This window comes from Nomascus leucogenys, chromosome 22a (genome assembly GCF_006542625.1).
Source record: "Nomascus leucogenys isolate Asia chromosome 22a, Asia_NLE_v1, whole genome shotgun sequence".
Taxonomy (NCBI): domain Eukaryota; kingdom Metazoa; phylum Chordata; class Mammalia; order Primates; family Hylobatidae; genus Nomascus; species Nomascus leucogenys.
The window spans coordinates 17,130,632-17,142,992 of NC_044402.1; the positions used below are offsets into that span (position 1 = coordinate 17,130,632).

At 36.4% G+C, this 12,361-nt stretch overlaps 1 protein-coding gene across 12 annotated transcripts in view; it reads left to right on the forward strand.

The window, feature by feature from the left end:
• EML5 (EMAP like 5) overlaps positions 1-12,361 on the forward strand; it is a 179,354-nt gene that overhangs the window by 128,350 nt on the left and 38,643 nt on the right. For all 12 annotated transcript variants that reach the window (XM_003260857.4, XM_030803912.1, XM_030803910.1 and 9 more), the window contains exons 24-27: positions 1,125-1,213; positions 2,406-2,582; positions 5,857-6,058; positions 6,734-6,860. In XM_003260857.4, the coding sequence (XP_003260905.2) occupies positions 1,125-1,213; positions 2,406-2,582; positions 5,857-6,058; positions 6,734-6,860 (595 nt within the window). The remainder of the gene's footprint in view (positions 1-1,124; positions 1,214-2,405; positions 2,583-5,856; positions 6,059-6,733; positions 6,861-12,361) is intronic.

The window sequence follows — 12,361 nt, forward strand, 5'->3', positions numbered from 1 at the left end:
TTTTTTGAGACAGGTCTCACTCTGTCACCCAGGCTGGAATGCTGTGGTACAATCACAGTTCACTACAACCTCGACCTCCTGGGCTTAAGTGATCCTCCCAACCCAGCCTCCTGAGTAGCTGGGACTACAGGCATGCACCACCATGCCTGGCTAATATTTAAATGTTTTGTACAGACAGGGTCTCACTATATTGCCCAGGCTGGTCCCGAACACTGGGACTCAAGCAATCCTCCCACCTTGGCATCCCAAAGTGCTGTGATTATAGGCATGAGCCACTGCACCCAGCCTACACTTTTCAATACTTCACCTAATATCGTTCAAATAATAGTACAGTGATTAGTTGTTTAATTTGTAAAGTGATTTAAATATTATGCAAAAAAATTGTTGTGAAGATGTCTTGATCTTTGTCATATAAATTTGATATAAATAGAATATAGAAATGTTGGCCAGGTATGGTGGCTCATGCCTGTAATCCCAGTACTTTGGGAGGCCAAGGCTGGAGGACTGCTTGAGCCCAGGAGTGAGCCTAGGCGACAGAGTGAGACGCCATTCCTAAAAAACAAAATGAAATACATTTTTAAAAAGAAATGTTAATGAAGATTTTAAAGTCATTTTTCTCATTGTTTGATATGAAATATATCTTTAAAAAGAGTCATAATCATATAAGATAAAGAACTTAATGAGTATGTTTGTATTTTAGCAGAATGCATGGCATATGACTGAGTTTAATATATTTGATAAATGTTAAGTATTTTAAATGCTCTCTTTTTAAGTATGTTGCTGTTTCATGTATTCAACTATATAAATTGAGCATCATAAAGTTTTTCTAAATATAGTTAAACAAGTACTTACACTTTAAAAAGTATTTTAACATTTGTTTCTAGGAATTTTTTACATATGCATAACCAAAGAAATCATTTTTATGTATATACATATACAAAAATCAAACCACTTATGAATCTAGTTACTTAATAATATGGAATTATAAAAATAAAATGTTCTTACTATATGTTGACTGCAGCAGAAAATGGTTTTTATATTTAAGCTGATTTTTTCCCATAAAACTTAAACATATATTTGTATGTATTTTATATGTGTAAATATTTTTTAAAATTTTTTTGAAGGAAAGCTTTTACAGGTCAACACTGGTGCTAAGGAACAATTATTCTTTGAAGCTCCCAGAGGGAAAAAACAAACCATCCCCAGCGTGGAGGTAGGACAATAGTGGTGCTTGTAGTGTTTATGTGAATAAGAGTGGCTAGAAAACTGATACCTGCTTTCTATCGTTTAGTTACACGTGAAGTCTGTTCTCAAATTATTAAAATATTGGATATTCTTGAGTTTATTGAGTCAATACATGGGTGAAGGAAGAAACACTATATTAATAAAAGGAGTCAGCGGGCATGGTTGTTCACGCCTGTAATCCCAACATTTGGAAGCCGAGGCAGGCAGATTGCTTGTGCTCAGGAGTTCAAGACCAGACTGGATAACATGTTGAAACCCCATCTCTACAAAAAGATACAAAAAATTAGCCAGGCATGGTGGCATGTGCCTATAGTCCCAGTTACTTGGGAGGCTGAGGTGGGAGGATTGCTTGAACCTAGGAGGCGGAGGCTGCAGTGAGCGATGTTCGTGCCACTACACTCCAGCCTGGGTGACAAAGTGAGACCCTGTATTAAAAAAAAAAAAAAAAAGGAATAAATCACTTGCATGGCTAGCTGTGCTCCAGTTGCTTTCCTCAAAAGACAAGAAGCGTGAAATAGCAAATAGAAGACATGCCATCTAAGATTGGAGTATTGCATGTCTGCCACGTCCTTAGGAATCCATATGCCTAAGATGTTTGTTGGCAGATTACTGTTTTTGCTTTAAAAAAAAAAAAAAAAAAAACAAAATAAGAAAAATTGTGTTGCATTTTGTGCCTGACAATATTAGCCTTTTTTTTTTTTTTTTAACTTGGCCTAGGAAGAGAGGCTTAACAAATTTAACATGAAAGTGGGTTAATGAAGGGAGGGACCATAAGTAAAAGTTCTAAATTTCTAGTAAGGGTTAGTTGGAAAACATACTTATAATGCATTATTAGAAATTTAAACATGAACTGTAAGAATCTTACTTGATTATCCTAAAGTCAGAAACAGTTTTATTATTAACACTGTATGTTTAGCATCTAGAACACAGAGTGGATATATAATTATATTCTGAATAATGCTATGTTAAAATTTTTCTGCAGCAACTAGTAGGCTCTGGGGAGTTATAAAACCAAGACAACTAATAATTTAACTATTTTTTCATTAAAACTTTCATTTTACTTGTGACACACATAATTACAAAGAAAAATGTTTACATTTTGGTTGTTAATATTTTAGGTTTGGATAATCCAAACTTACAGCATTGTTTTTCATTTTTAGGTAGAAAAAATTGCTTGGGCATCATGGACAAGTGTACTTGGTTTATGCTGTGAAGGAATTTGGCCAGTAATTGGAGAAGTTACAGATGTAACTGCTTCTTGCCTCACCAGTGACAAAATGGTTCTAGCTACCGGGGATGATTTGGGATTTGTGAAGTTATTTAGATATCCTACTAAAGTATGTGTTTTTCTTTAACTTTCCTAATGATCATAAATTATGAAATGGTTAAGGTAATGTCCTGTCATAGCACTTCATTGTTATTAATTGTACATATGTAATACATAATGTTGTAATCTGAAAGGTTCAGAATTATGTTTCATATCTATAGCTTTTAAGTATTATAATTTATGATCCCATATCTTAAGTTATATATCATATCCTATAGTGTTTTTCAGTATTGACTAATATGAAGATCCCTTTTACAAGAAACATCTTGGCTGGGGACAGTGGCTCATGCCTATAATCCCGGTATAGTACTTTGGGAGCCTGAGGTGGGAGGATCACTTGAGGCCAGGCATTTCAGGCCAGCCTGGGCAGCATAGTGAGACGTCCTCTCTACAAAATAGAGAAAAAAATTAGCTAGGTATTGTGGTACATGCCTGTAGTACTAGCTACTCAGGAGGCTGAGGTGGGAAGATTGCTTGAGCCCAGGAGTTGGAGGCTACAGTGAGTTGTGGTCATGTCATTGCACACCAGTCTGGGTGACAAAGCAAAACCCTATGTCAAAAGAGAGAGAGACACACATTCCTTTTATCCCCGATGTTAACTTCAATAATTTTTCTATTTTTAATTGAATATATACTATTAACAGCAAATATAAACCCTTTATAGTTACAGCTTCAAACTTTAAGTTGTTTTTACCAATTAAATAGAAAATACTTACACTTACAAAATTAAGCACCATTAATTTAATATAATGAATGACTTTTTTGTTGAAACCAAATCATACAAATTCTTTTTTTTCTGCTTTCGTAGCAGAATATATGTGCATTTTAAATCATCAGCATCATTTGTTGATGATTTTCTGCTTAAAATTGGTATTCACTTGCTGCTTATGTATATATATATTTTTTTCTTTTTTTCGAGATGGAGTCTCACTCTGTTGCCAGGCTGGAGTGCAGTGGCGTGATTTCGGTTCACTGCAACCTCCACCTCCTGGGTTCAAGCTATTCTCCTGCCTCAGCCCCCTGAGTAGCTGGGATTACAGGCTCACACCACCATGCCCAGCTAATTTTTTTGTATTTTTAGTAGAGACGGGGTTTCACCATGTTGGTCAGGCTGGTCTCAAACTCCTGACCTCGTGATCCGCCCACTTCGACCTCCCAAAGTGCTGGGATTACAGGCGTGAGCCACTGGGCCTGGCCAACAGATTCTTTGGCATTCTACGTACCTATGTTTCTGTGTGCTGTGCAAGTACTTAATTCTTTTATCACTTCCCTCTGTTCAAACTACTGTAAAATATTAGGCTTTACCTTAACACAGAAATAAAATTTATATATCAAGTCCAGATACAATGCATTCCTTTCTTTCTTTTTTTTTTTTTAGACAATGTCTCTCTCACCCAGGCCGGAATGCAATGGCGCAATCATGGCTCACTGCAGCCTCGACCTCCCAGACCCAAGTTATCCTCCCACCTCAGCCTCTTGAGTACCTGGGACCACAGGCACATGCCACCATGCCTGGCTAATTAAAGAAAAAAAATTTTTTTATAGAGATGGGGTCTCCAGATGTTGCCTATGCTGGTCTCAAACTCCTGAACCCAAGTGATCCTCCTGTCTCGGCATCCTAAAGTGGTGGGATTACAGGCGCGAGTCACTGTTATCTGGCAGCATTTATTTCTTAATTCACAAATTAAGTTATATATTATACTCTGGCACCAACATGAACATAAAGATAAATTTGAAATACAGTACTGAAATGATATTGTGGTATTCAGTTCCTGGTGATCTTAAGTAACTGCTCATATTAATATTTTTAGATCAGCATTGAAATGAAAACACAGGTTTAAAAATTCTCATTGAAAACTCAGACACCCAAGAAAATATTCCACCGATTCCTGTTTTAAATACATGTAAATGGTAGAGTCTTAGTTGTTAACAATGTGTTCCACGAAAATATTTGCCAGAAACTTCACTTCCAGCATTCCAGATGGTGTAGATCCCTTTGGAATAGGTTCTGGGATATTGATCTACAGATTATTTTTTCACCTTAGTGTAGCAAGAACCACACAGTCTTAGAGAAACTATCTTCTTGCCATGCTTTGATGACAGATCCCTCGCCCTGACTTAATTATTAAGAGTCATCATTCCTGCCAGGCACGGTGGCTCACACCTATAATCCCAGCACTTTGGGAGGCCGAGGCAGGTGGATCACCTGAGGTCAGGAGTTCGAGACCAGCCTAGTCAACATGGTGAAACCCCGTCTCTATTAAAAACACAAAAAATTAGCTGGGCACAGTGGCGGGTCCCTGTATTCCCAGCTACTTGGGAGGCTGAGGCAGAAGAATCGCTTGAACCAGGAGGAGGAGGTTACAGTGGGCCGCGATCATGCCACTGCACTCCAGTATCAAAAAAAAAGAGAGTCGTCATTCCTAGGGAATTCACAAATTTTGCTATTACTGTGTTTTGTATAAGACATCTCTTATTTTAACACCTTTGAAAAGATGTTAACAGAAAACCTGCTTTATGATGCTTTGATCTGAAATTTATGGAACTTGGTAATGCTAGATTTTAAAGTTGCCAGTATTTATAACTTAAACTTTATTGTTATTTAAAAGGAAAATACATTTCTATGTGTATTGCTTACAAAGAAAAGCACTAATGAATTAAGATGAAAGATATTTACATGGGTATATACATATATGTGTACCAAAGCAATCAATCGATAGTTACTTTTCATTAACATACTCATGCTGTACATAGGCGTGTGTATCATTTCTCAATTATTGCATCTATTTCCAACAGTAATACATCTGCATAACCATTGTCTTTAATATATATACACTATTCCATATACATTGTAATTAACTATTACTTTCAACATTTAAGGTATTTAATTTTTTTCACTACTATAAGTAAATACCATGGTAAGTATTTTTTTACACAGATAGCATTTTCTTAGCATAGATGCCTAAAAGGGAGATGGGTGAGTCAAATACAAGAACATTTTTATGCTTTTAATGCAGAATACCAAGTTGGTTTTTTAAAGAGTTTTGCCTGGGGTACCAGCATTTTGTGAAACTACTGGTTTTATATCTTGTCCTTAACAGGTTTGGGAATTGGTATCTTTTATTCTGCTGAGTTTCAGTATTTTCTCATACTTTTTCTAACACATTGCACTTGAAATGATTAATTTCTAATTATTTATTAATAAAATAAATTCAAAATCATAATGGAAATATTTAAATAATGAAATTTCTCAGAAAGATTGTTTGAATTTTCTTCCTCTTTAGGGGAAATTTGGAAAGTTTAAGAGGTATGTGGCCCATAGTACACATGTCACAAATGTTCGCTGGACTTATGATGACAGCATGTTGGTTACCCTAGGAGGTACAGATATGTCTTTAATGGTGTGGACAAATGAGATGGAAGGCTATCGAGAAAAAAGGCCTTGTGATAGTGAAGAATCCGACATTGATTCTGAAGAAGATGGGGGTATGTCATTTTATAATACTTGAACAAAAATATAGGGAAAATTTAGCACAACTTATTTAAGCTGTAGAAGTTAAAGCAAGTAATAATAATGTTTGAATAATTGTAGTGTTACTGTTTTTAGTCTGTTTAACATCAAAATCCGTTTTGTGACTCAAGAACAACAGGTTGCCATGAATTTATGACTTCGATATTATTTATCTACAAATGAAAAATATCTAAATTTTAAATAAGTACTGTTAAGGTAAATTTTATATTATTAAACCTCATATTTTAAAATAATTTTGGTTTTCTTCTAATATACTAGTAATATCAACTCATTATAGAAAATGTGTTTTGCCATAAAAATTAAACACAGCCTTCATAATTTGACCACACAGAGGTAACACCTCTTTTAATATTTGGGGTATATTGTAAGATGTATGTAGCTAATATTTTTTTAAGAAAAGTATGGCCATATTGAACTTATTTTTTAACCTGCTATTATTACTTAGTAATACTTTGAAAACATCATTACATATAATTAAATATTCTTCTACATTGTTTTTTCTGGTTGCATATTCATAATTTGCTTATAACAATTTATTTCATATTGTTGAACATCTTTGTATCCAATTTATAAGATCATAATTGATCTCGATTATTGCTTAAAGAATAACTCATATATTTTGATTGTAGGCTATGACAGTGATGTTACAAGGGAGAATGAAATCAGTTACACCATCAGAGCCTTATCAACAAATATTCGCCCAATGTTTGGAATCAAGCCTCATTTACAACAAAAAGAACCCTCAGTTGATGAAAGGTAATAATTTAGTGTAGTATTAGATGAAGGAAAAGATATTGTCATTAAAAATGGAATTTATTGGCCGGGCGCGGTGGCTCACGCTTGTAATCCCAGCACTTTGGGAGGCTGAGGCGGGCGAATCACGAGGTCAGGAGATCGAGACCACAGTGAAACCCCGTCTCTACTAAAAATACAAAAAATTAGCCGGGCGTGGTGGCGGGCGCCTGTAGTCCCAGCTACTCAGAGAGGCTGAGGCAGGAGAATGGCGTGAACCCGGGAGGCGGAGCTGACAGTGAGCCGAGATTGCTCCACTGCACTCCAGCCTGGGTGACAGAGCGAGACTCTGTCTCAAAAAAAAAAAAAAAGGAATTTGTTGTTTAAGTGGCTTTTTTACACAAACTAAGTAACAGTGATATTCTTGCTTTAGACAATTCACAGCACCTCTTAGAAAGTATGTCTGTCTTTAAATACCTTTTGGTATCAGCCTGGGTGATGTAGTGAGACCTTTTCTCTATGGAAATATAAAAATAATCCAGGTTTAGTGATGTGTGTTTGTAGCCCCAGCTACTTCAAAGGCTGAGGCAGGAGCATTGCTTGAGCCCAGGAAGTTGAGATTGCAGTGAGTTATGATTGGCGCCACTGCTAATCTGACACTGAGTGTCAGAATGAGGCCCTGTCTCAAAAAAATAACCCACAAAAAAACAAAAACAAAACGCTATTGGTGGTAACACTATGTGTTAACACTAGTGGTTTAGGGATTTATACATATTTATAAGGTTGATATAATTCATCTTATTTGCTAACTTTTATAAATGTGTGTGATGAGGTTGGAGGAGATAATAAAAATTGAATCCAATACCAAGTACTTTTTAAGAAGTATGTGAGCAGTATTGTGATTTAATTTTGAAAAGGCCTGCCTATCCATGTGCCTTTATTCAAGCATAGACAATCCTCATTTCAAAAATTTTCCAAAAAGGCAGGTTGTCTTTAATGGGAATTATTGGTCTTAGTCTAGAATTAGCAAATAAAAAAGTAAGGACATATGCAAGGCCATTTTATGAGGAGAGATCACTTTTTTTTATTATACTTTAAGTTCTGGGATACATGTGCAGAACATGCAGGTTTGTTACATAGGTATACACGTGCCATGGTGGTTTGCTGCATCCATCAGCCCATCATCTACATTAGATATTTCTTCTAATGCTATCCCTCCCCTAGCTCCCCACTCCCTGACAGGCTCCAGTGTGTGATATTCCCTTCCCTGTGTCCATATGTTCTCATTGTTCAACTCCCACATATGAGTGAGAACATGTGGTGTTTGGTTTTCTGTTCCTGTGTTAGTTTGCTGAGAATGATGGTTTCCAGCTTCATCCATGTCCCTGCAAAGGACATGAACTCATCCTTTTTTATGGCTGCATAGTATTCCATGGTGTTTATGTGCCACATTTTCTTTATCCAGTCTATTATTGATGGGCATTTGAGTTGGTTCCAAGTCTTTGCTATTGTGAATAATGCTGTAATAAACATACATGTGCATGTGTCTTTATAGTAGAATGATTTATAATCCTTTGGGTATATACCCAGTAATGGGATTCCTGGGTCAAATGGTATTTCTAGTTCTAGATCCTTGAGGAATCGCCACACTGTCTTCCACAATGGTTCAACTAATTTACACTCCCACCAACAGTGTAAAAGCATTGCTGTTTCTCCACATCTTCTCCAGCATCTGTTGTTTCCTGACTTTTTAATGATCACCATTCTAACTGATGTGAGATGGTATCTCATTGTGGTTTTGATTTGCATTTCTGTAATGACCAGTGACGATGAGCTTTTTTTCACATGTTTCTTGGCCGCATAAATGTCTTCTTTTGAGAAGTGTCTGTTCATATCCTTAGCTTTTTGATGGGGTTGTTTGTTTCTTTCTTGTAAATTTGTTTAAGTTCTTTGTAGATTCTGGATATTAGCCCTTTGTCAGATGGATAGATTGCAAAAATTTTCTCCCATTCTGTAGGTTGCCTGTTTGCTCTGATGATGTTTTCTTTTGCTGTGCAGAAGCTCGTTAGTTTAATTAGATCCCATTTGTCAATTTTTGCTTTTGTTGCAATTGCTTTCAGTGTTTTAGTCATGAAGTGTTTGCCCATGCCTATGTCCTGAATGGTGTTACCTAGGTTTTCTTGTAGGGTTTTTATGGTTTTAGGTCTTACGTTTAAGTCTTTAATTCACCTTGAGTTAATTTTTGTATAAGGTGTAAGGAAGGGGTCCAGTTTTGGTTTTCTACATATGGCTAGCTAGTTCCCCCAACACCATTTATTAAAGAGGGAATCCTTTCTCATTGCTTGTTTTTGCCAGGTTTGTCAAAGATCAGATGGTTGTAGATATGTGGCATTATTTCTGAGGCCTCTGTTCTGTTCCATTGGTCTATATATCTGTTTTGGTACCAGTACCATGCTGTTTTGGTTACTGTAGCATTGTAGTATAGTTTGAAGTCAGGTAGCATAATGCCTCCAGCTTTGTTCTTTTTACTTAGGATTGTCTTGGCTATATGGGCTCTTTTTTTAGTTTCATATGAAATTTACAGTAGTTTGTTCTAATTCTGTGAAGAAAGTCATTGGTAGCTTGATGGGGATAGCATTGAATCTACTTTAAACCAACAAAGATCAAAAAAGACAAAGAAGGGCATTATATAATGGTAAAGGGATCAATGCAACAAGAAGACCTAACTTTCCTAAATATATATGCACCCAATACAGGAGCACCCAGATTCATAAACCAAGTTCTTAGAGACCTACAAAGAGACTTAGACTCCCACACAATAATAGTGGGAGACTTTAACACCCCACTGTCAATATTAGATCAATGAGACAGAAAATTAACAAGGATAATTAGGAGTTGAACTCGGCTCTGGACAAGCAGACCTAATAGACATCTACAGAACTGTCCACCCCAAATCAACAGAATATACATTCTTCTCAGCACCACATCACACTTATTCTAAATTTGACCACATAATTGGAAGTAAAACACTCTTCAGCAAATGCAAAAGAACAGAAATAATAACAAACAGTCTCTCAAACTATAGTGCAATCGAATTGGAACTTAGGATGGAGAAACTCACTCTGAACCACACAACTACATGGAAACTGAACAACCTGCTCCTGAATGACTACTTGGTAAATAACAAAATTAAGGCAGAAATAAATAAGTTCTTTGAAACCAGTGAGAACAAAGATACAGCATACCAGAATCTCCAGAACACAGCTAAAGCAGTCTTTAGAGGGAAATGTATAGCACTAAATGCCCACAGGAGAAAGTGGGAAAGATCTAAAATCAACACCCTAACATCACAATTAAAAGAACTAGAGAAGCAAGAGCAAACAAATTCAAATGCTAGTAGAAGACAAGAAATAACTAAGATCAGAGCACAACTGAAGGAGAGAGAGACACAAAAAACCCTTCAAAAAATCAATGAATCCAGGAGCTGGTTTTTTGAAAATATTAACAAAATAGATAGACTGCTAGCCAGACTAATAAAGAAGAAAAGAGAGAAAAATAAAAAAGACACAATAAAAAATGTTAAAGAGGATATCACCACTGATTGCACAGAAATACAAACTACCATCAGAGAATACTATAAAGACCTCTACGCAAATAAACTAGAAAATCTAGAAGTGGATAAATTCCTGGACACATACACCCTCCCAAGACTAAACCAGAAGAAGTGGAATCCCTGAATAGACCAATAACAAAGTCTGGAATTGAGGCAGTAATTAATAGCCTACCAACCAAAAAAAGCCCAGATGGATTCACGTCCGAATTCTACCAGAAGTACAAAGAGGAGCTGGTACCATTCCTTCTGAAACTATTACAAACAATAGAAAAAGAGAGACTCCTCCCTAACTCATTTTATGAGGTCCACATCATCTTGATACCAAAACCTGGCAGAGACACAACAAAAAAAAATTTCAGGCCAATATGCCTGATAAACATCGATGCGAAAGTCCTCAATAAAATACTGGCAAACCAAATCCAGCAGCACATCAAAAAGCTTATCCACCACAATCAAGTCGGCTTCATCCCTGGGATGCAAAGCTCATTCAACATAGCGAAATCAGTAAATGTAATCCATCACATAAACAGAACCAATGACAAAAACCACATGATTATCTCAATAGATGCAGAAAAGGCCTTCGATAAAATTCAGCACCGCTTCATGCTAAAAACTCTCAATAAACTAAGTATTGATGGAACATATCTCAAAATAATAAGAGCTATTTATGACAAACCCACATCCAATATCATACTGAATGGACAAAAACTGGAAGCATTCCCTTTGAAAACTGGCACAAGACAAGGATGCCCTCTTTCACTACTTTGATTCAACATATTGTTGGAAGTTCTGGCCAGGGCAATTAGGCAAGAGAAAGAAATAAATGGTATTCAAATAGGAAAAGAGGAAGTCAAATTGTCTCTGTTTGCAGATGACATGATTGTATATTTAGAAAACTCCATTGTCTCAGCCCAAAATCTCCTTAAGCTGATAAGCAACTTCAGCAAAGTCTCAGGATACAAAATAAATGTGCAAAAATCACAAGCATTCCTATACACCAATAATAGACAAACAGCCAAATCATGAGTGAACTCCCATTCACAACTGCTACACAGAGAATTAAATACCTAGGAATACAACCTACAAGGGATGTGAAGGACCTCTTCTTCAAAGAGAGCTACAAACCACTGCTCAAGGAAATAAGAGAGGACACAAACAAATGGAAAAACATTCCATGCTCATGGATAGGAAAAGTCAATATCGTGAAAATGGCCATACTGCCCAAAGTAATTTAGAGATCACTTTTTAATAAAGTCTCTGAGCTAGATGACAGATTAAGAAATAAATTGTGAAACTAATGTTTTCAAAATCAAAGGTGGTAAACAATAAAAAGGGATATGGAGCATTGAATGGCATGGACTTCAGAAGCAAAGAGGTTTAAAGAACAAAAAAGGAAAAGATCCAGAAACAGTAAGAAGGAACAGAGGGAGTGGGAGGTGGGAACAGCAGTGGGAGGTGAGAACAAGGTTGTGGTGAGGAAAACTTTATTATGAGACGTTAGTGGACAATTTGAGGGAGAAATTAAAAATAAAAGGGAATTCATTCACAGTTGAACAGGATTTGTAGAAAATTCAAGTGAATTTGTGGCCATTTAGAATAGTGCTGAAGAGTTTTGGAACTCAGAGAAATAGAAATGACATTACAGGAAAGCTTTGTCAGAGGGATTTGAGTTTGCACCTATGGGTTTTATATTCGGGGAAAGGGATGAAGTTAAGGTGAAAAACACATTAGTAATGGGGAGGGGGAGAACTGAGAGATTTTGTAAATTGACTGACCCCAGCATTGCCAGGGAGGCTGTAGATGGAGTGTTAAGGACACAGTGCCTCCTCAGCTCCTTTTCCAGGTGTCGTTTGCTGATGGTATACCTCATGTACCTCAGATCATAGCAATGGGAGGTCACCTAAGGAAAGGG